Genomic DNA, 21,794 nt, shown 5'->3' with positions numbered 1-21,794 from the left:
TACCCAATGGTAACAGTGAGAAAGGGGCATGCCCTGGGTGCTGGGGCTCCTTAATAATGGACGCCGCCTTTCTGTCCCGGGTACTTTGTAGGCTAGTACCCAAGATGGAACTGACCTAAATTTATGACCCTCTGCAGCTTCTTTTGGTCCTGTGCAGTAGCCCACCCCACCACCCCATACCAAGCAGTGATGCAACCTGTCAGAATGCTCTCCATGATATATCTACAGAAGTTTTTGAGTGTTTTTGTTGACATACCAAATCTCTTCAAACTCCTAATTAAGTATAGTCGCTGTCTTGTCTTTCTCATAACTGCATCGATATGTTGTGACCAGGTTAGGTCCTCAGAGATCTTGACACCCAGGAACCTGAAACTGCTCACTCTCTCCACTTCTGATCCCTCTATGAGAATTGGTATGTGTTTCTTCATCTTACCCTTCCTGAAGTTCACAATCAGCTCTTTCATCTTACTGACGTCGAGTGCAAGGTTGTTGCTGCGACACCACTCCACTAGTTGGTATATCTCACTTCAAAAAGCTCTTTTGTCTCCATCTGAGATTGTACCAAAAATGGTTGTATCGTCAGCAAATTTATAGATGGCATTTGAGCTATGACTAGCCACACATTCATGGGTATAGAGAGAGTAGAGCAGTGGGCTGAGCACACACCCCTGAGGTGCACCAGTGTTGATTGTCAGCGAGGAGGAAACTGTGCAGACCACCACTCTGTGCAGATTGTGGTCTTCCGGTTCGGAAGTTGAGGATCCAATTGCAGAGGGAAGTGCAGAAGCCCAGGTTCTGTAACTTATCAATCAGGATTGTGGGAATGGTGGTGTTAAATGCTGAACTATAGTCGATGAACAGCATCCTGACATAGGCGGTTGTATCGTCCAGGTCGTCTAAGGCCATGAACAGCCATTGAGATTGCATCTGCTGTTTACCTATTGTGATGATAGACAAATTGCAGTGGGTCCAGGTCCTTGCTGAGGCAGGAGTTCAGTCTAGCCATGACCAACCTCTCAAAGCATTTCATCACTGTGGATGTGAGTACCACTAGGCGATAGTCATTAAGGCAACTCACACTATTCTTCTTAAGCACTGGTATAATTGTTGCCTTTTTGAAGCCAGTGGGAACTTCCACCCGTAGCAGTGAGAGGTTGAAAATGTCCGTGAATACTCCCGCCAACTGGTTGGCACAAGTTTTCAGAGTCGTACCAGGTACCCCGTCGGGGTCTTCTGCTTTGCGAGGGTTCGCCCTCTTTAAAGATAGCCTAACATCGGCGTCCCACACAGAGATCAAAGGGTTACTGGGTGCAGCAGGGATCTTTGCAACTGTAGTTATATTCTCCATTTTAAAGCAGGCATAGAAGGCTTTAAGTTCATCTGATAGTAAAATATCCTTGCCAGTCATGCAAGGGGCAGGGATTTAGATTTCTGGATAATTGGGACCTCTTCTGGGTCAGGTTGGACCTGTACACTTAAATCTGAGAGTGACCAATATTCTTGCAGGCAGATTTACTAGAGCTGCTGGGAGTGGTTTAAACAAATATGGCAGGGCGATGGGAACCAGTATGATAGAAACGTAGAAACATAGAAAACCTACAGCACAATACCACAAAGTTGTGCCAAACATGTCCATACCTTAGAAATTACTAGACTTCCCCAGAGCCCTCTATCTTTCTAAGCTCCATGTACCTATCCAAAAGTCTCTTAAAAGACCCTAACATATCCACCTCCACCACCGTTGCCGGCAGCCCATTCCACGCACTCACCACTCTCTGAGTAAAGCACTTAGCCCTGACATCACCTCTGTACTTACTCCCCAGCACCTTAAACGTGTCCTCTTGTGGCAACCATTTCAGCCCTAGGAAAATGCCTCTGACTATCCACACAATCAATGCCTCTCATCATCTTATACATCTCTATCAGGTCTCACCTCTCATCCTCCGTCGCTGCAAGGAGAAAAGGCCGAGTTCACTCAACCTATTTTCATAAGGCATTCTCCCCAATCCAGGCAACATCCTTGTAAATCTCCTCTGCACCCTTTCTATGGCTTCCACATCCTTCCTATAGTGAGGTGACCAGAACTGAGCACAGTACTCCAAGCAGGGTCTGACCAGGGTCCTACATTGCTGCAACATTTTTAAAACCCACCAAAAGGCAACTAAAAAGCTACAAGAACGGAAAAGATGAAATATAAGGGTTGATATTGGACCACTGGAAAACGATGTTGATGAGATAGTAATGGGGGACAAAGAAATGGCAGATGGAATTAACGAGTACTTTGTATCTGTCTTCACTGAGGAAGACACTAACAGTGTGCCAGAGGTCCGTGAATGTCAGGGAGCAGGAGTGAGTGCCATTGCTATTCCAGAAGAAAAAGTCCTAGGCAAACACAAAGGTTTTAAGGTGGGTAAATCATCTGTATCAGATGGACTACATCCCAGAGTCCTGAAAGAAGTTGCCAAAGAGAGAACGGATGCATTGGTCATGATCTTTCAAGAATCACTTGATTCTGGCATGGTCCCAGAGGACTGGAAGACTGCAAATGTCACTCCACTCTTTAAGAAGGGCGGAAGGCCAAAGAAAGGAAATTATAGGCAGTTAGCCTAACCTCAGTGGTTGGGAAAGTGTTGGAGTCTATTATTAAGGATGCGGTTTCGGGGTACTTGGAGACTAATGATAAAATGAGTCAAAGTCAGCATGGTTTCTGTAAAGGGACATATTACCTGACAAATCTGTTACGAGTTCTTCGAGGAAGTAACAAGCAGAATGGACAAAGGAAAGGCAGTGGATGGCATTTACTTTGATTTTCAGAAGGTGTTTGATAAGGTGCCACACTTGCTTAACGAAATAAAATCCTACCGTGTTACAGGAAAGATAACGGCATAGATAGCGGAATGACTGACAGGCAGGAAGCAGTGAGTGGAAATAAAAGCAGCCATTTCTGGTTAGCTGCCAGTGACTGGTGGTGTTCCTCAGAGATCAGTATTGGGACCACTACTTGTCACATTGTTTGTCAATGATTTGGATAATGGAATTGATGGCTTTGTGACAAGGTTTGTGGATGATACAATAGTTGGAGGGGTGGGTAGTGCTGAGGAAGCAATGTAATTGCAGCAGAACTTAGACAAATTGGAAGAATGGGCAAAAGAGTGGCAGATGGAATAGTGTTGGGAAATGTACAATAATGCATTTTGGTAAAAGGAACAATAGTGCAAACTATTATCTAAATGGGGAGAAGGTTCAAACATCAGAGGTACAGAAGGACTTAGGAGACCTCGTGCAAGGCTCCCTGAAGGTTAAGTTACAGGTTGAATTGTGGTAAAGAAGGCAAATGCAATGGGGAATAGAATATAAAAACAAGCAGATATTGCTGAGCCTTTATAAGATGCTAGTCAGGCTGCACTTGGTATAGTGTCAAATTTTGGGCCCTATATCTCAGAAAGGATGTATTGTCATTGGATAGAGTCCAGAGGAGGTTCATGAGGATTATTCTGGGAATGACGGAGTTATCATATGATGAGCGTTTGGTAGCTTTGGGCCTGTACTTGCTGGAATTTAGAAGAATACAGGTGGGGGGGTGGGGTGGGATCTCATTGAAACCTACTGAATATTGACAGGTCTAGACAGGGTGGATGTGGAGAGGATGTTTTCTATGGTGGGACTATCCAGAATTGAGGGACGACCTTTTAGGACAGAGTAAGGAGGAATTTTTTTTTTTTTAGCCAGCGAGCAGTGAATCGGTGGAATGCTCTGTCACAAACTGTGGTGGAGTTAAGTCCCTGGGTATACTGAAGGCAGAGATTGATCGTTTCCTGATCGGTCAGGGCATCAAGGATATGGCGAGAAGGCAGGTGTGTGGGGTTGAGTGGGATCCGGGATCAGCCATGATGGAATGGTGGGGCAGACTCAATGGGCTGAATGGCCTAACTGGGCTCTTATGTCTTACAGTCTGTCTCCGACCTGCAGTTTGTGTCCAAATGGGACTAACATGGTGTAAGTAGGCATTAGCATACTGCTGCATGACCTGCCCTGGGTCCTCAACAGAGACTCAATGATAAGGATTAATCATGCTCACAATAAGGAAAGGAAGTTCAGCTTTTCACTGAACACTATAACAAACTCCTACAAATGTACTGCTGAAAGTATCCTGACCGGTTGCATCACAATTCAAACGCGGAGGATTGTAAGAAGCTGCAGAGAGTAGTAGAGTCTGCTCAATACATCACGGACTCTTTGCCCAAACCACTTCCATCACTGTTAGTATCTACAGAAAGAGATGCCTCGAGATGGCAGCATCGAGCATCAAAGGTCCCACCATCTGAACCATGCCATCATCTCACAGATACCACTGAGGGGATATACAGAAACCACACCACCAGGTTCTGGAGTACCTACTTCTCTTTAACTGGTTCTTTATCCAATCGGCACAACCCTAATCACTACCTCAGTATAGCAGTGCTATGACCACATTGCACTTAAATTGACTTTTCTTGTTCTAGTTGTGTTCTTTCTTGTAAAAAAAAACTGCATACAATTCATGCTTATTTTTTTCCTGAGAATGCTGCTTACTTGATCAAACTTCAAAGTAAATTTATTATCAAAGTCACCATATACAGCCCAAGGACGAGGGCAGGTGACCCATCAGGTCGGCAAGCCCTGCAGATGGAAACCTACCTAAGTCCGGAGGTCAAAGCCCAGAATTCAAAGTTCTGAGATAGGTGAGTCCTGGGTTGATACTTCACGTCAGTGAAATCAGAAGGTTGAAGACTAGGGTCTGGGAAGTCCTGAGGTCCAGCCACGAAGGTCAAAGCCCCTTGGTTGGTGTGTCTGGAGGTCAGAGGTCTACGAGTCCAGGCCTGGAACTGGAGGTTGGGAGCCATTGTCTACAAGTTTGAGAGTCTCAGACCACGGACTGGGCATCAGAGCCCAGAGACAGCTTGTCCTGGGGATTGAGGCTTGTCTGTGAGAGTGAGTGGAAAGAGGTTTGCTTTACTGTTGTTTTGTATTTCTTTAATGTTGTGGGTATATTGTGTTAGTGCCAGAATGCACCGCAACACTTGTGGGCTGCCACCAGCACATCCTCAGACTGCATTGGTTGGTTCCCCCATATTTTGATGTAAATGGGATAAATAAATCTGAATCTGAGTACTTTACAGAGACAGGGCACCCATGGGAACAGGAACGAGAATTAAGAAATCATTTCACTATCTGTACTCAGAGCCAAGGAGAGTCAGCAAACATGAAAGTAATGGGTAATGCTTGATGAGAATTAGAGCACTGAGAGCAGGGGAGAGTGGGCAGGAAACTTGGGTCCATGGAAGAACAATGCCACCACAATTCTGATAGAAGAAAAGTAGGGCAGCTGCTCGTGCAGTAATCTTTTCCCTTTCAATGACATGCAGTGGCTGCAGATCTGGAGCAACTAACAATCTGCTGGAGGAACTCAAGCAGCATCTAGAAGAGTTCCTTTTGCCGCGCGTCACAATCAATTCATCATTTCCTGTCAGAGTCATCTAATATACAGATACTCCTACACCTAGTGTCACTTTCTGTACATACAGTCAGTCTATAAATAAGTTAACCTTATGTATAAATGGTCACATTCAAACAGTTGCTTGTATATTATGTTTTATAGGATTGCTTTTAACTTTATATTTATTGTGTGTTTACGCTTATTGTATTTTATGTTATGCTGTATCGGATATGAGTTAACAATCATTTTGTCCTCCTTGACACTCATGTACTGAAGAATGACAATAAACATCTTGAACCTTGAACCTGTGTGGGGTGGGAATGGAATTGTTGGTGCTTCTGGTCGTTACTCTACATCAGGACACAGTTTGTTTGTTGGTTGAAATGCAGGAGACTCATAACACAACTGAGTCTGCTATTACAAGGGGGGCATAACTTTGAAGCGATTGGAGGAAATTATTGGGGGGGGTAATGTCAAAGGTAAGCTTTCACACAGAGAGTGGTGGGTGCGTTGAAAGCTCTGCCAGGAGAGGATACATGGGGAACATTGAGAGATTCTTAAGTAGGCACGTAGGTGAAATAGAAATGGAGGGTTATGTAGCAGAGAAGGGTTAAGGCTGATTTATACTTCTGCGTAGTAGCCTACGCCATTGTGAGCATTTATACTCATGCGTTGGTGTGTCTGCTTTGCTTTGCCATTCACCGCCAAAACGCTAGTTGGCGGTGGGGTTTCTATGCCACTGTGTTGAGTTTCTTCATGTTGAAACTCAACACGAAGGAACTCAAACTTCAAACAATGGCGACTGAAACTGAAGGAGGGTGAATTTTCTGTGCTTGTCCAGCCACTGAGAGACATGGACGAGGAAATACATTTCAAATATTTTTGGATGTCGGCAGGTAGATTTGATGATTTGGTTCATCGTCTCCAAGCATTTATAGGAGGAAATGCGATGCTACCAAGTGGACCAATCACAGTTGTTGCGGTCTGCATTGCCGCTACGCGTAGTTACATTTTTGGGGAGGTGCGCGTCAGGCTACAGCGTAGGGTATGGGGTAGGGTACACGGCTACGCCGTTCCTATGGCGTTGATTTGACGCAGAAGTATAAATTGGCCTTTAGACTGATCTTGGAGTAGGTAAAAGGTCACCTGAACATTGCATGCTGAAAAGCTTGTACTGTGTTGTATGTTCTGTGTAAGATACACACGAAATGCTGGAGCAACTCAACAGGTCAGGCAGCATCTATGGAGAGGAATAAACACTCAATGTTTCAGGCTGACACCCTTCATCAGACCGGGTTCAGCCCGAAACACTGACTGGTCATTCCTCTCCATGGATGCTGCCTGACTTGCTGAGTTCCTCCACCATTTTGCATATTATTCCGGATTTCCAACATCTGCAAAATCTCCTGTGTATATGTTCTGTGTTCTACATTCTATTGTTTCTCAAACCTGTGATAATTTAAGGCACTTTGCTTTCATAAATCAATCGGAATGTCTGCTCCCTCAATCTGTCTGGGCTGCCTCCGCACGAGCTTCCTCAACAAACTAACAAAGTCCGAAGGGTTCCAGTCCCACACCAGAGGCTTCAGCATAAACTCCAGACAGAGCACTGAGGAAGAGCTGCAGTGTCGCAGGCACTGCCCGGCTGTTCCCTCAAGGGGACGTAAACAATTCCATGGCACTATTTTTGCAGAAGAGCAGGTGGTCAAGTGGTGCCCTGGTCAATATTGATCCATCATCAAATTCACTACAAGGATCTCCTGCTCACATCTGGCGCTTCTTGTGGGACTTCACTAGCTGGAAGGTGCTTGAGATCTCCTGAGACTCTAAAAAAAGCTGGGTTCACTCTGGCACATCCAATGTTCACATTCCCCAGCTCTATCGCTAGACATTCCAAAATCCAGGAAACGTCTACAAAAGTACCGTGGAGAGCATTCTGACTGGCAGTAGCTCCGCCAGGTATGGCAGCTCCAATGTACAGGATTAGAAAAAGCTGCAGAGGGTTGTAACCTCAGCTAGCCTATTCATATGTACTAGCCTCCCACCACTGAGGACACCTTCAATATGCAATGCCTCAAGAAGGTAGCATTCATCACCATTTAGGGCATACACGCTTTTCATTGCTACAATCAGGGAGGAGGTACAGGAGCCTGAAGGCACATATATTTAATGTTTTAAGAACACCTTTTACCCCTCCACCATCAGATTTCTGAACGATCCATGGAAATTACATCACTATTCTGCACTACCTAATTATATTTCTTACATTTATTATTGTAACTTAGTTTTTGTATGTGTTGACGCTGTGAAACAATAAAGTTCAAGACACATGTCAGTGATGAAAAACTTGATTCTGAACCAGGAGAAGAGGCAGGGAGCAGACAGGATGAATAAAGAGAGCAAGGGTTCGTGATCACTGACTGGCGAGTGTTGTACTTCTTGTAGAGCCATTCAGCACCGGAACAGCCTGACTGATCCATCTAAGACAGCCCTATTTGTCCTCATTTGGCCCATATCCCTCTAAACTTTTCCTATCCATGCACCTGTCCAAGTGCCTTTAAAATATTGTTATTGTACCTGTCTCAACCACTTCCTCTGACAGCTCATTCTACATAGTGGCTATTCTCTGGGTGAAAAAGTTGCCCTGGAGGCTCTTATTATATCTTCCCACTCTCATCTTTATGCCCTCTAGTTCTTGATTCCCCAACCCTAAGACATTGCATTCATTCACCATAACTATGCCCATTATAATTTTATACGCTTCTATAAGATCAACCCTCATTATTCATGTATCACTGGATCTACGATCAACCACTCTGATCTGGTTGGCCTCAAGCCTCTCAATCAGGAAAAAAGCACTGCAGTTAGTGATTCTAGCCAGACTGACTGTTCCAATTGTCCCTATCCTCACCAACACCCATCTTCCCTTCTCCTGCCTCTGATGTAAGGACCTAAACAAACTTTTTCTACTGTTTCAGCAGATGAATAAAATCCCAATCTGCTCAGACGTGCTTCATTACATTAATGTGTCCAGGCAACATCTTTTCTGCATTTTCTCCAGTGTATTGGCATCTTTCTTCGGTAAGCTGGACACAAATAGACTGGCAACACACACAAAATGCTGGAGGAACTCAGCCAGGCCAGGCAGCATCTATGGAAAAAAGTACAGCTGACGTTTCAGGCCGTGACCTTTCGGGTCCTGTTGCTTGGATTTCCAGCATCTGCAGATTTTCTCTTGTTTGTGATTTGACAAATAGACTATGCTCATTTGTGATGCCCTATCAGGAGTCCCCAACCTTTTTTACACCGCGGACCGGTTTAATATTGACAACATTCTTGAGGACCGGCCAATGGGGGAAAGGAGGGGTGTGTTAGTCAACAGTGGGCGTGACACGGAACGAGGAAAGGTGCAGCTGACTCATATCGCCAAATCATATCGTTTCCTTGCAGCCCGGTAACACATGCTTTGCGGCCTGGTGGTTGGGGAGCACTGCCCTATATGTTCAAACGGTTCAAGAAAATACAGGGAAAAGAAGTAAAAATACTGACCTGAGACCACCATGGCCTCGTTGGGACCACATGTATGGAACGACATGGCAAAGTGTCAGTGAAGAAATCCTAAAGAAAAAGAGGAAACACACAAGTTAGAGCTACAGCAGAATAACAACAACCTACATTTATATAGCACCACCTGTGGGCACGTGGCCAAGTGGTTAAGGCATTGGACTAGCGATCTGAAGGTCGTGAGTTCGAGCCCCAGCCGAGGCAGCGTCTTGTGTCCTTGAGCAACGCACTTAATCACACAGTGTTCTGCAGTGACATTGGTGCCAAGCTGTATGGGGCCTAATGCCCTTCCCTTGGACAACATCGGTGTCGTGGAGAGGGGAGACTTGCAGCATGGGCAACTGCTGGTCTTCCATACAACCTTGCCCAGGCCTGCGCCCTGGAGAGTGAAGACTTTCCAGGCGCAGATCCATGGTGTCGCAAGACTAACGGATGCCTTTACTCACTTGTGCTGCAAAATGTCCCAAGGCACTTTAACAGGAACATCTTAAAATTATAGCACAGTCACAGCAAGACAGAAAAAAAAACAGCATTGCAGAGGAAGCTTATCAGAAGTGTCTGAGAGAGCTGTAGGGCATTGGTGGTAGGGAATGCACTCGCAAACTGTTGAGCTCTCTGCAGCTGAGGGCACAGCTTGCAATGGTGAAGCAATGGAATATGGGAATGTGCTAGAGGCCACAATGAGAGAAGCACAGCTGATGAAAAGCAGTAAACAGACACAGGAAGAGAGCGATACCATGAAAGGAGCTGAAAACAGGGATAATTTCATACCAATAACAAGAGAGATTCTGCAGATGCTGGAAATCCAGAGTAATACACACAAATTGCTGAAACTGCTAGAATGCTGGAGCAACTCAGCAGGTCAGGCAGCTTCGAAGGAAAGTTGACATTTTGAGTGGAGACCCTTCACCAGGACTGGGAAGGAAGGGAGTTGTTGTGTGGGTGCGGAGGAGAGGGAGGGGAAGCTGGCAGGTAACAGGTGAGACCAACTAAGGAGAAGGATGGGTGGGTGGAAGAAGAGGGGTGAAGAAAGAAGCTGGAGGTGACAGGCAGGAGAGATAATGAGCTGAAGAAGGGGGAATCTGAAAGGACTGGTAGTGGACCATTGAAGAAAGGGAAGAAGGAAAAGCACTAGGGGAGGTAAGGAGAAGAGAAGGGGTACGAGAGAAGGCAGAATGGGGAACGGAGAAAGATGTATTCAATTATTTAGAGAAACTGCACAGCAACAGGCCCTTTTGGCCCGACGAGCTCATGCCACCCTATATACCCACATAACCAACTAACTCGCTAACCCATATGCCTTTGGAATGTAGGAGAAAATTACAGCAGCCGGAGAAAACCCCTGCTGTCATGAGGAGAATGTACAAACTCCTTACAGTCAAAGGTGGAAATTGAACCTGGATAGCTCGAGCTAGATGTTCCACTTCTGATGAAACATAGAAACACAGAACCCCAGAAGTTCTACTTTTGCAAAGGAGGGCATGTTGAGTGTAATAGCGAGTAGGTTTCACGACACGAGAAAGCTCGGAGGGGGAACAGACAGAAACTGAAGGGTAACTTCACTCACCCCAACACTGAACTGATTCCACAACTTACAAATTCACTTTCAAAGACTCTACAACTCACAATTTTTTTTATTAAGTGCAATCGTGAACAATAGCCAGATCAGAAATGCTGATCAAGTCAACTAGTTCCCAAAGAGAACTCTGATAGGCCAATCAGATGGTTCACTGCTGCTCAACGATAGAACACAAAAACAGGCACAAGGGTCGCTAGTCCCTGTACCCCAGAAACACACCTGAGAGGTGTGGCGGAGGTACATGCTATGCATGACCTGGTCTAAAGCATCATGTTGACTCATAACAGATCGTTTTCACGGTGGAACAGCTTAGTCAAGGATGGGGTGATCAGCACAGATGGACAAATTATATTTATTACTAGTCTATCTATTATTATTTTGTGTTTCTTTTCATTTGTACAACTTGTTGCCTTTTGCATATTGGTTGTCCGTCTTTGTTTGTGTGTCGCTCCTCATTGATTCTATTGTGTTTCCTTGTATTTACTGTGAATGCCCACAAAAAAATGTATCTCAGTGTAGTATTTTGTGACATTCATGTACTTTGATATTAAATTCTCTTTGGACTTTGGGCTGAAGGGTAGGAGCTACCCTTCCAGTTCGCCTCCCACTCAAACCAACCCACTAATGATGCCATAGTCTCGGCCTTCCACTCTGTCCTGTCCCACCCAGAAATCAATGCCTCACGTTGTTCATCGACTTCAGTTTGGCATTTAACACAATCATCTATCAGAGGCTGGTGGGTAAACTGTCTTTGTTGGGACTCAACACCCCTCTCTGTAACTGGATCTTTAGACTTCTTGACAGAAAGACCCCAGTCAGTCTATCTGAGTTGGCAGCAACATCTCAAGCTCCATTACACTGAGCACTGGTGCCCCCAGGGTTGTGTACTCAGTCTGCTGCTGTTCTTGCTATTGACTCACAACTGCACTGACAGATTCAGCTCAAACTACACCACCAAGTTCACTGATTATACTACAGTGATTGGCCTCATCAGCGACAATGTTGAGTTGGCAAATAGAGAGGAGGTTGGGACGTTTGTCAAATGGTGTGAGAATAACAATCTGAGTGTCAGCATAGGCAAGACAAAAGAGATGATTGTGGACTTCAAGAAGGCACAGATAGACCAATCTCCATTGTACATCAATGACTCTACCGCGGAGAGAGTGAGGAGCATATAAAGTTCTGTGGGGTACACATACGGATGATCTAACCTGGACCGCCACCTCCTCACTAGTCAAGAAGGCCCAGCAGCATCTACATTTTCTGAGGAGACTGAGGTGTGCAAGACTTCCTGCCCCCATTCTAAGAACCTTCTGCAGGAGAACCATCGAGTGTCATGTCTGGCTGCACCATTGTGTGGTATGGAAGCAGCAAGGGATCAAACTGCAAAACTCTACAGAGGACAGTAAAAACTGCCAAGAGGATCATTGGTGTCTCCCTCCCCCCATATATGACACTTACCAGGAGTGCTGCAGATGAAGGGCCCAAAGCATTGCTAAGGATCCCTACCACCCATCCTACAACCTCTTTGGCCCACAACCATCAGTAAGGAGATACAGAAGCATCAGGACTAGGACTGCCAGACCGGGTACAGCTTCTTCCCTCAGGCAATAAGACTAATGAATACCCTGCCACCACTGAGATCTCATCACTAGGACAGCGAGCTGTTTACTGTACTGTTTACCAGTGCTGTGCTTTACTGCATACATTTTAAATATATTTTATTAACTTATTTATAGTATATTTTGGTTTATGCTGTGCGTGATATATGTTGTGTGGGTGTATCGTGGTCCGAAGGAAAGTTGTTTCATTTGTTTGAAAATACGTACAGTCAGATGACATTAAACTTGAAGTGGTACCCTACGATGGGCAAGAACAGAACAGGAAGGGATGGAGGCTGTCACCCAAATGGTCTCAGAATTAGAGAAGGAGAAATCATTGAACTCTTAGAGTCATAGAGAGACACACCAGGAAAGATGCCCTTCAGCCCAACAAGTCCCTGCCAAACATTAGCTACCCAGTTCAAACTGATCCCTACTCTATCCAATTTGATTTTCTCTAAATTCCCATCAATTCCACCACCCCCACCCCACATTCTACCACTCGCCACCATGCTGGAGGTTACTGACAGAAGCCAATTAACCTGCCAACCCACACATCTTTGGAAGGTGGGTGGAAAATTCAAATGTTCGCAGGGAAAACATGCAGACTCCTCACCTCCGGTGAGGGCAGTAGAGGTCCGGATTGAACCTAGATCGCTGGAGATATGAGGAGGCAGCCCTACTATCTGTGCCAACACTGTTGGAGGTAAGAATGGAAGAAGCCAGAGGAAGACTCAGCTAATAGCAAGAACTAGGGAAATGATACAGTCTGTGTCACCATTTGACAAGAACAGATTGGATTTGTGACTTGTCTCTGCTATATGCCATTTAGAAACCCTTACTTCACAAAAATCCAATTTGAAAATTGACCACTTTAATCAGATCACAATACAACTTAATCAGAGAAACAAGGAACTGAATCTGGGACTGGCGCCAGTTCTGCTTCACTGCAGCACTTAATTGCTGCAGCACTGTATGCTTGTAGGTCCTAATTGAAGGTAATTGGGCTTTCAGGGGTGGGGCAAAAGTTGTTCCATAAACCTGCATGGGCTTGAAGGGCCAACTGGCCTCATCTCATGCTATGATTCTACCCGCCCAGTGTTGCCTCCACTAGCCAGCGAAAGCTGTTTGACAGCAATATTAAATTGCCCCTTCCCTTCCCCTAGTTCCTTTGTGAAATAAGAGTGGTGTTTAACACTGTTCCTGCACAGCCTGTTGGTCTGTGGCCGGCCATCCAGGCTCTCTGTTTACTTGTCCTTCCACCAAATCCACCCCCTGCAGCCCGAGTCATGGCCCCCACAGATGGGGAACCTCTTCTGGCTGTGTCACGTGCAAGGCTAGATACTAAAGGCTCTTCAGTGGTTGGGTTCTTGAAAATTTAATTAAACCATTGCCTAGACTGAACTGCAGAGAATATAAACCCTATTTTTCTCATCTGTCCTTGCACCTGGTGAAATGGGGGCAAAATTATGTATGAATTTAACAGAAGCATGAGTGGCTCACCTGTCCTTTCAGGTTCACGGCTCATCTACCACCTCAGTGCAATTTTCCCACACTACCCACCGTTAAATAGAAAAACTCACCACCCTGAGTAGGAGTCTGTCTTCTCATCTTTGTCCTCAACAGACTTATTCCAAGACTGTGATTCCTGCCTCTAGATTTCTTCAACAGTGAAAACAGCCTCCCTGCATCTATGTTTCAATAAGATCATCTCTTATTCTTCTAAAGAGAGAATACAAACCTAGCCCATTCAACTTCCCCTCACGTAGCACACAGAGTCAGTCTGGAGAGTTTGGGCTGCACTCTCTGTTGACAAGTGCAAGGAGACTAAAACTGTACCAGATACACCAGGTATTGTCCCCATATAATTGCAGTAAGATTTTTTTCCTTATCAACCAAATCATTATGTATCTCTTACTAACCTAGAGGCTTGTTGCACATTTCTGCATGGTAACACAGTGGTTAGCACACTTCACAGCGTACCAGCTGTAAGGTTGGGGTTCAGTTCCCACTGCTGTCTGTAAGTAGTTTGTGTACTCTCTCCATGACCACATGGGTTTCTTCTGAGTGTAGTGCTTTCCTACCACATTCCAAAGACCAATGGTTAGGGTTAGAAACTTGTGACGCCGGAAGCATGGCGACACCTGCCGGGTGCCCCCAGTGCATGTCCGATGCAGGCAATGCCTTTCACAGTAAGTTTCTATGTACATGTGACAAATAAAATTAATGTTAATCTTTCCTGTTAGTATTCAGTGACTGCACCCAAAGTCACTAAGGAGCTGTGTGGTGCCCACTGAGAGAAAACAAGGGAAATGCTCCAGGTTCTATAAATGGGTCTTTAAACCGCCTTACTGTTTGCACTTTCACCTTAAACTCCATTGAGGCACCTCTCTCTCAGTGTTGCAAGATCCACACACAGCCCCCGATCCCCCGATCCCCAAGGAAGGGATGGTGGTGCCTGCATGGTATTCGATGTTTCTGGGAAAGGGGGAGAGAGCACTGAATCTCTGAAGCGTCAACATCCCAGCCACTTTAGAAAAGCAAATTTTATGGGGAAGAACGGGAGGAAGAGAATTGAGACTTTAGCTATCTGGTGTAATTACATCCCTAAAGTCAACACCAATGGTTTGCTACACACATCGAAGTTGCTGGTGAACGCAGCAGGCCAGGCAGCATCTCTAGGAAGAGATGCTGCCTGGCCTGCTGCGTTCACCAGCAACTTTGATGTGTGTTGCTTGAATTTCCAGCATCTGCAGAATACCAATGGTTTGCCACTAATTTTACGTGTCTATGCTGTGGGGTAAGATTTTTAACTACAACGCAAATCCAACCTTCACTTCCCATCAGCCCCTTTCCACAAACACTCCCCAAAGCACTCTCATCTGCATCCTCCCTCCCCGTCCCCTTGCACTCTTTCTTCCTGAATACTTTTTTTGCACATCCTAGCAATCTCCCTCCTCTCTACACTCTCCTTCCCCGTCCCTCTTCTCCCTATCCCCTTTCCTGCACCTTCCCATCCTGCCCCCTCCTTCCTGCACCCTATCTTCTCGTCCTCCTCCTCCCTCATTCGCTCCCCATTCCCCTCCTCCTCCACTCTGCCTCCCCGTCCCCCACCTCTTACACCCTCCTTCTCTGCCCCCCTCCTTCCTCCAACTTCCCGTCCTGTCCCCATCTTCCCTCCAACTTCCCGCCCTGACTCCCTCCTGCACCCTCCCTCCCAGTCCCCCTCCTCCCTACACCCTTCCTCCCCATACCTCTCTTCCTACATCCTCCGTCCTGGTCCTCCCTCACGGTCCCCCTCCTCACTGCACCCTCACACGTTCCATTCCTGCCTGCACCCTCACCCGCCCCCCCCCACTCTCTGCACCCTCCCTCCCCACCCCACTCCTCCCTCCCCGTTCCCCTCCTGCCTGCACCCTCCCCCACCCCCTCCTCCCCGTCCCTCTCCTGCCTGCGCCCTCACCTGTCCCTCTCCTCTCTGTGCCCTTCCTCCCTGTCCCCCTCCTCTCTGTGCCCTCCCATCCTGCACCTTCTCACCCTGCTCCCTATCATCCTGCCACCTCCTGCCTACGTTTTCCCTCCCCATCCCCCTCCTCCCTGCACCCTCTGCATCCTGTCCCTCCTCCCTATTCCCCCTCCATGCACCCTCTCTCGCTGTTGTGCACCTCCAATCTGTCTCCCGATGCCCCCACCTGCCTACGCCCTAACTCTTGTCGTGCCCCTATTTGCACCCTGTCACCCCTTGGCCCTCCCATCTATGCCCTCTCTTCTCCTGCTGCACTCTGACCCTGTAAACCTTCTTTGTACCTTTTATCACCACTCCCCTCTTCTTTGTACCCCTATCCACATAATCGGCAAGTTTTTAAATACAGATTTTAATTATCCAATCAACACACACAAAAATTGCTGTTGAACGCAGCAGGCCAGCCTCCCTCCCCCTCCCCCCCCCGATCCCACTTCTCATCCGTGCCGGGTCTTTACCATACCCTCCAACCTGCAACTATCTGAGGCAGAACGCTCTGTCCTCAGTAAGGGCCTCACCTTTGTCCCCCATCGCCCACACCTCAGTGAGCTCCTCGTTCGCCACGATGCTGAACTCGTCTTCCGCCGGCTCCGTCTTCAAGCCCACTTCTTCGGCAAGGACTCTCCCACCCCCACTGATGACCCCTTCTCCCGTCTTCAACCCTCCTCCTCTTCATGGACGCTCTGCTCTGGATCTCTTTATTACTAACTGCCGACGGGTCATCAACTGTCTCGACTTTACCGCACCTTGTTCCCATTCCAACCTCACTCTTTCCGAATGCTCTGCTCTCCACTCCCTCCCCACTAATTCTAACCCTACTATAAAACCCGCCGATAAGGGGGCTGCTGTTGTAGTCTGGAGTACTGACCTCTACATTGCCGAGGCACAGCGACAACTCGCGGATACCTCCCCTTATTTACCCCTCGATCATGACCCCACTAAGGAGCACCAGGCCATTGTCTCCCACACCATCACCAGCTTTATTCACTCAGGGATCTCCCATCCACTGCTACCAACCTTATAGTTCCCACACCCCGCACTTCCCGTTTTGACCTCCTACCCAAGATCCACAAACCTGCCTGTCCAGGTAGACCCATTGTCTCGGCTTGCTCCTGCCCCATCGAACTCATTTCTGCATACCCCGACACTGTTTTATCCCCCCCCTTGTTCAATCCCTTCCTACCTACATTCGTGACACTTCTCAAATGGCCTGCTGCGTTCACCAGCAATTTTTGTGTGTGTTGCTTAAAATTCCAGCATCTGCAGATTTCCTTATGTTTGCATTTAACTATCCAATCATCACAACCTCGGCTTTGTTCCTCTTCCCCAGCCAGCATACCTTTGCTGCATCACTCTGCTCGAGTTCCCCTTGATGCCTTGGTTTTGAAGGGGTGCCCGGAAATTGAATAACAAAAATACAACATTTATCAAGCAATACAAACAGGTAATACCTGTTTTTAAAACTGCCCACGTGAAGCTCCTGATTAAATAGATTGTTGTTTAAAATTGTGACCTTGATGAACTCCATTCCCAAAGCTGCTTGGGTAGGGTCGAACTCTGAAGGAACATCCTGCAAATGGGACAACCAAGCCAATCACAGGCACACTTTGGTCAGATCAAACCATGCTAGCTCTCTAATCTAATGAGATATGTCCATAAGGCAATGCTGCTGACTGACAAATTCAAGAGCACCACACACAAAATGCTGGAGGAACTCAGCAGGTCAGGCAGCATCTTTGGAGAGGAATAAACAGATGACATTTCAGCCCAAGACCCTTCATCAGGACTGGAAAGTAAGGGGAAGGAAGCCAGAGTAAGGAGGTGGGGAGAGGGGAAGGCGTACAAGCTGGCAAGTGATGGGTGAAACCAGGTGAGGGGGAGAGTAGCTGTGTGGGGGAGTGGGGGGGGGGGAAGAGATGAAGTGCGAAGCTGTGAAGTGATAGCTGGAAGGCAACAGGCTGAAGAAGGAATGTGATCAGAGGGAGAAGGGACCATGGGAGAATGGCAAGGATGGGCAGTTGAGATGGGGCAACAGGAGAACCAGAATGGGAAATGGGAAGACAATGAATGGGAGAAATTACCAGAAAATAGAGAAATCTACATTCATGCCGTCAGGGCGGAGGCTAGCCCAGATGGAACATGAGGTGTAGCTACACTGAAGGATGCACTAACGCTCAGTGCAGCTAATGCAAAGGCTTTGTGGGGTAGGACCAGATTTGCTGCTGGACAGTGGGAGGTTGGGTCCTGTGTAACAGATTTCCCAAACGTAGCATTGATGCATTGTTTGGGGATGAAACAGGAGGGGCACAGATGCATTGTAAGAGAACGCACTGAATTGAATGGCAAGGAAAACATGGACAAATTATATTTCTTGTACACGTTTTTATGAGTAATGTATATGCTTGAAAAAGAAAATGTGACTTCACCCACTTAAGTGCTTTCTGAAGTACAGTCACTAATTTAACTCAATGTTGGCACCACGCCAGTGAACTTGAGACTTACGAGGATGGCACATGCAGTTAGGCATTGCTTTGACTCCTTGTTTTTAGCAGCCCGGGGGGAAGGGGTGGTTGTGATAAGTTGGCTATGGATTATTGGAATAACTCCACGTCCTGTACAGGAATCTGGGTCCTGTGCTTCCTCCTCTGCATTGTACCGGCCTGTCAGCCTAGAGCTGTACTCGACTGGAACCACGGGCAGACTGAAGTGGTCAGGCTCCATAGATCTATCACAGCCTGATCTCACCAGCCAAAGCCGAGAGCCATGCTGTTACAGCTCAGGGTGTTGAAGTTCCCAGTATCATCCGTAAGGAGTTTGTACATTCTCCCCGTGATCACAAGGGTTTCCTTGGGAGCTTCAGTTCCTTCCCACAGTCCAAAGACGTACTGGGTAGGCTAATTGTCTCATGATTGGGTTTGGGTTAACCTGAGCTGTCGGGGTTTGCTGGGCATCGCGGTTTGAAGGACCTATTCCACATTGTAATGTTAAATAAATAAACAATATTGTATGGCTCTCCAGCCTATAATGTTGTGCCAAACAAAATTAGTAATTAAACACCTAACTAAACCTTCTGCCTACACACATCCATATCCCTGCATTCTTTGTATATCCATGTGCCCATCTAAAAGTCTCTTAAATGCCTCTATTGTACTTGCCCTCACTACCACTCCTGGCAGCAAACTGTAGGCAACCACCACTCTGTCTGTTAAAAGCTTGCCTACACATCTCCATGTGCTTCCCCCTCTTACTTTAAGTGAATGCCCTCTAGTATTAGACATTTCAACCCCAGGAAATGATACCGGCTGCCTACTGTGTCCCTCAGAATCTTATAAAACTGTTCTTGAACCTGGTGGTGTGGGACTTCAGGTTTTTGTACCTCCTACCTGTGAGAAGATGGCATGGCACAATGGTGGACTTCTTTGATGATAGACATTGATCTCAGAAGGCAATGCCTCATGGAGCTAATTCTAATAGTGTCTCGGGGCACGCCCATGATGTATTGGGCTGAGCCAGTACTGTGCCAGGTGTTGTCAGTGCCCTCACAACACAGTCAATGTCTCAAAGTCAAAAGAAGTACATTTATTGTCAAAGTACGTACATGTCACCATATACTACCTCGAGATTCACTTTCTTGCAGGCATTTACATGAAAATGAAGAAGTGCAATCTGCCGGCTGGTGGTGTAGTGGCATCCACACCGGACTTCAAGGCCAGTGGTCCCAGTTTCGAATCTGGCCGGCTCCTTGCACAATCTCCGTCCGTGCTGGGCTGTGCATCAAGCTAGCAACTTAGCCTCATTAAAAAACAGCCAAACGCTAAAGAAATGGCAAGGTTGCTGCCCGCTGCACCAAAAGGCAGAAAGAGGAACCACAACAACGAACTGCAATAGAACTTATGAAAAACTATGCATAACCTAAGACTAACTCATGCAAATAATAGAAAAGTAAATACATAGTAACAAGAATATGAGCTGTACCATCCCTGAAAGTGAGCCCGTAGGTTGTGGAATCAGTCCAAGAGTGGTGGTGAGTGAAGTTATCCACGCCAGTTCAGGAGCCTGATGGTTGTAGGGCAAGTTACCAAATTTCACAACACAAGCCAGTGATAATAAACCTGTTTCTGATTCTGATTACTGTTCCTGAACTTTATGGTGTGGCACCTAAGAGCATCAGAATGGGATTCTGGGCCAATTCCCATGCTGGGCAATGAATCAGGTCATTAAAATATAAACATCAAACATTAAATGATTTTAATACTGATTTAAATTAACTATTTGTGTGTCATTTGGGTGCAAAGAGGGAGGTGTGAAGGTTGTGTGTAGTTCAAAAGGAAGCATTGTTTCAGCTTGTTCACAAACCTGCTTGTCCAGGTTGGCCCATTGTTTCAGCTTGTTCCTGCCCCACTGAACTTATATCGGCATACCTCGACTGTTTTATCTCCCCAGTTCAGTCCCTTCCTGCCTACATTGTGACACTTCGCACATTCTGGATGTTTTCAATGATTTTGTTCCCTGGCCCCCATCATTTTATTTTTACTATGGGTGTCCAGTCCCTATACACCTCCATCCCCACCAGGAAGGCCTCAAAGTTCTCCATTTTTTTTCTGGGCACCAGACCCAATCAGTCCCCCTCCATCATCACTCTCCTCCATCTAGTAGAACTTGCCCTCACTCTTAATAATTTCTCCTTTGGCTGCTCCCACTTCCTTCAGACAAAAGGTGTAGCCATGGATGCTCGCATGGGTCCCAGCTGGGCCTGCCTTTTTGTTGCTTAAGTGGAACAGTCTATGCTCCAAGACTACAATGGTGACCGTCCCGCACTTTTCCTACGCGACATCGATGACTACATTGGTGCTGCTTCCTGAACTCATCGGCTTCATCCACTTTGCCTCCAACTTTCACCTTGCCCTCAAATTTACCCGGTCCATTTCGGACAGCTCCCTCCCCTTTCTTGATCTTACTGTCTCTATCTCCAGAGACAGTTTATCCACCAATGTCTATAATAAACCCATGGACTCTCACAGCTACTTGGACTATACCTAGTCCCACTCAGTTACTTGTAAAAATGCCACTCCCTTCTCTCAATTCCTCCATCTCTGTCGCATCTGCTCTTAGGATGAGGCTTTTCATTCGAGAACAAAGGAGATGTCTTCCTTTTTCAAAGAAAGAGGCTTCCTTCTTCCACTATCAATGCTGCCCTCAACTGCATTTCTTCCATTTCACACACGTCTGCTCTTACTCCATCCTCCTGCCACCCTACCAGGAATAGGGCTCATCTTGTCCTCACCTACCACTCCACCAGCCTCCACATCCGGCACATAATCCTTCGAAACTTCCGCCCGCTCCAACAGGATCGCACCACCAAGCACATCTTTCCCTCTTCCCTCCCCACTTTCTGCTTTCAGCAAGGATTGCTCCCTACACAACTCCCTTGTCCATTCAACTCTCCCCACCGAACTCCACTGTGGCACTTATCCTTGCAACCGGAACAAGTGCTACATCTGCCCCTACACCTCCTCCCTCACTACCATTCAGGGCCCTAAACAGTCCTTCCAGGTGAGGCAACACTTTAACTGTGAGTCTGTTGGGGTCATTTACTGTGTTTTGTGCTCCCAGTGTGGCTTCCTGTATATCAGTGAGACCCTATGTAGATTGGGAGACCACTTCAACGAGCACCTATGCTCCGTCCGCCAGAAAAAGCACGATCTCCCAGTGGCCACCCATTTTAATTCCACTTCCCATTCCTATATGTCTATCCATGGCCTCCTCCACTGTTGTGATGAGGCTACACTTAGGTTGAAGGACCAACATTTTAACACCTTATATTCCATTTGGTTAGCAACCAACCTGATGGCATGAACATCGATTCCCAAACTTCCAGTAATGCCCCTCCCCGCACTTTACCATTTCCCATCCACTTTTCCCTCTCTCACCTTCTCTCCTTGCCCAGCCATTGCCTCCCTCGGGTGCTCCTTCCCCCTTTTCTTTCTTCCATGGCCATCTGTCTCTTTCGTCAATGAACTTCCCAGCTCTTTACTTCATCCTTTCCCCTCC

The 21,794-nt window shown here is 46.7% G+C and overlaps 1 protein-coding gene across 2 annotated transcripts in view; it reads right to left on the bottom strand.

The window, feature by feature from the left end:
- LOC134346641 (flotillin-1-like) overlaps positions 1-21,794 on the bottom strand; it is a 74,346-nt gene that overhangs the window by 35,329 nt on the left and 17,223 nt on the right. For both annotated transcript variants that reach the window (XM_063048118.1, XM_063048119.1), the window contains exon 2: positions 9,026-9,094. In XM_063048118.1, coding sequence (XP_062904188.1) covers positions 9,026-9,071 — 46 coding nt within the window. In that variant the 5' untranslated portion in view covers positions 9,072-9,094. The remainder of the gene's footprint in view (positions 1-9,025; positions 9,095-21,794) is intronic.

This window comes from Mobula hypostoma, chromosome 5 (assembly GCF_963921235.1).
Source record: "Mobula hypostoma chromosome 5, sMobHyp1.1, whole genome shotgun sequence".
Lineage (NCBI taxonomy): Eukaryota > Metazoa > Chordata > Chondrichthyes > Myliobatiformes > Myliobatidae > Mobula > Mobula hypostoma.
The sequence above is the reverse complement of the archived record's forward strand: the minus strand, read 5'-3'. Positions and strand labels throughout refer to the sequence as shown.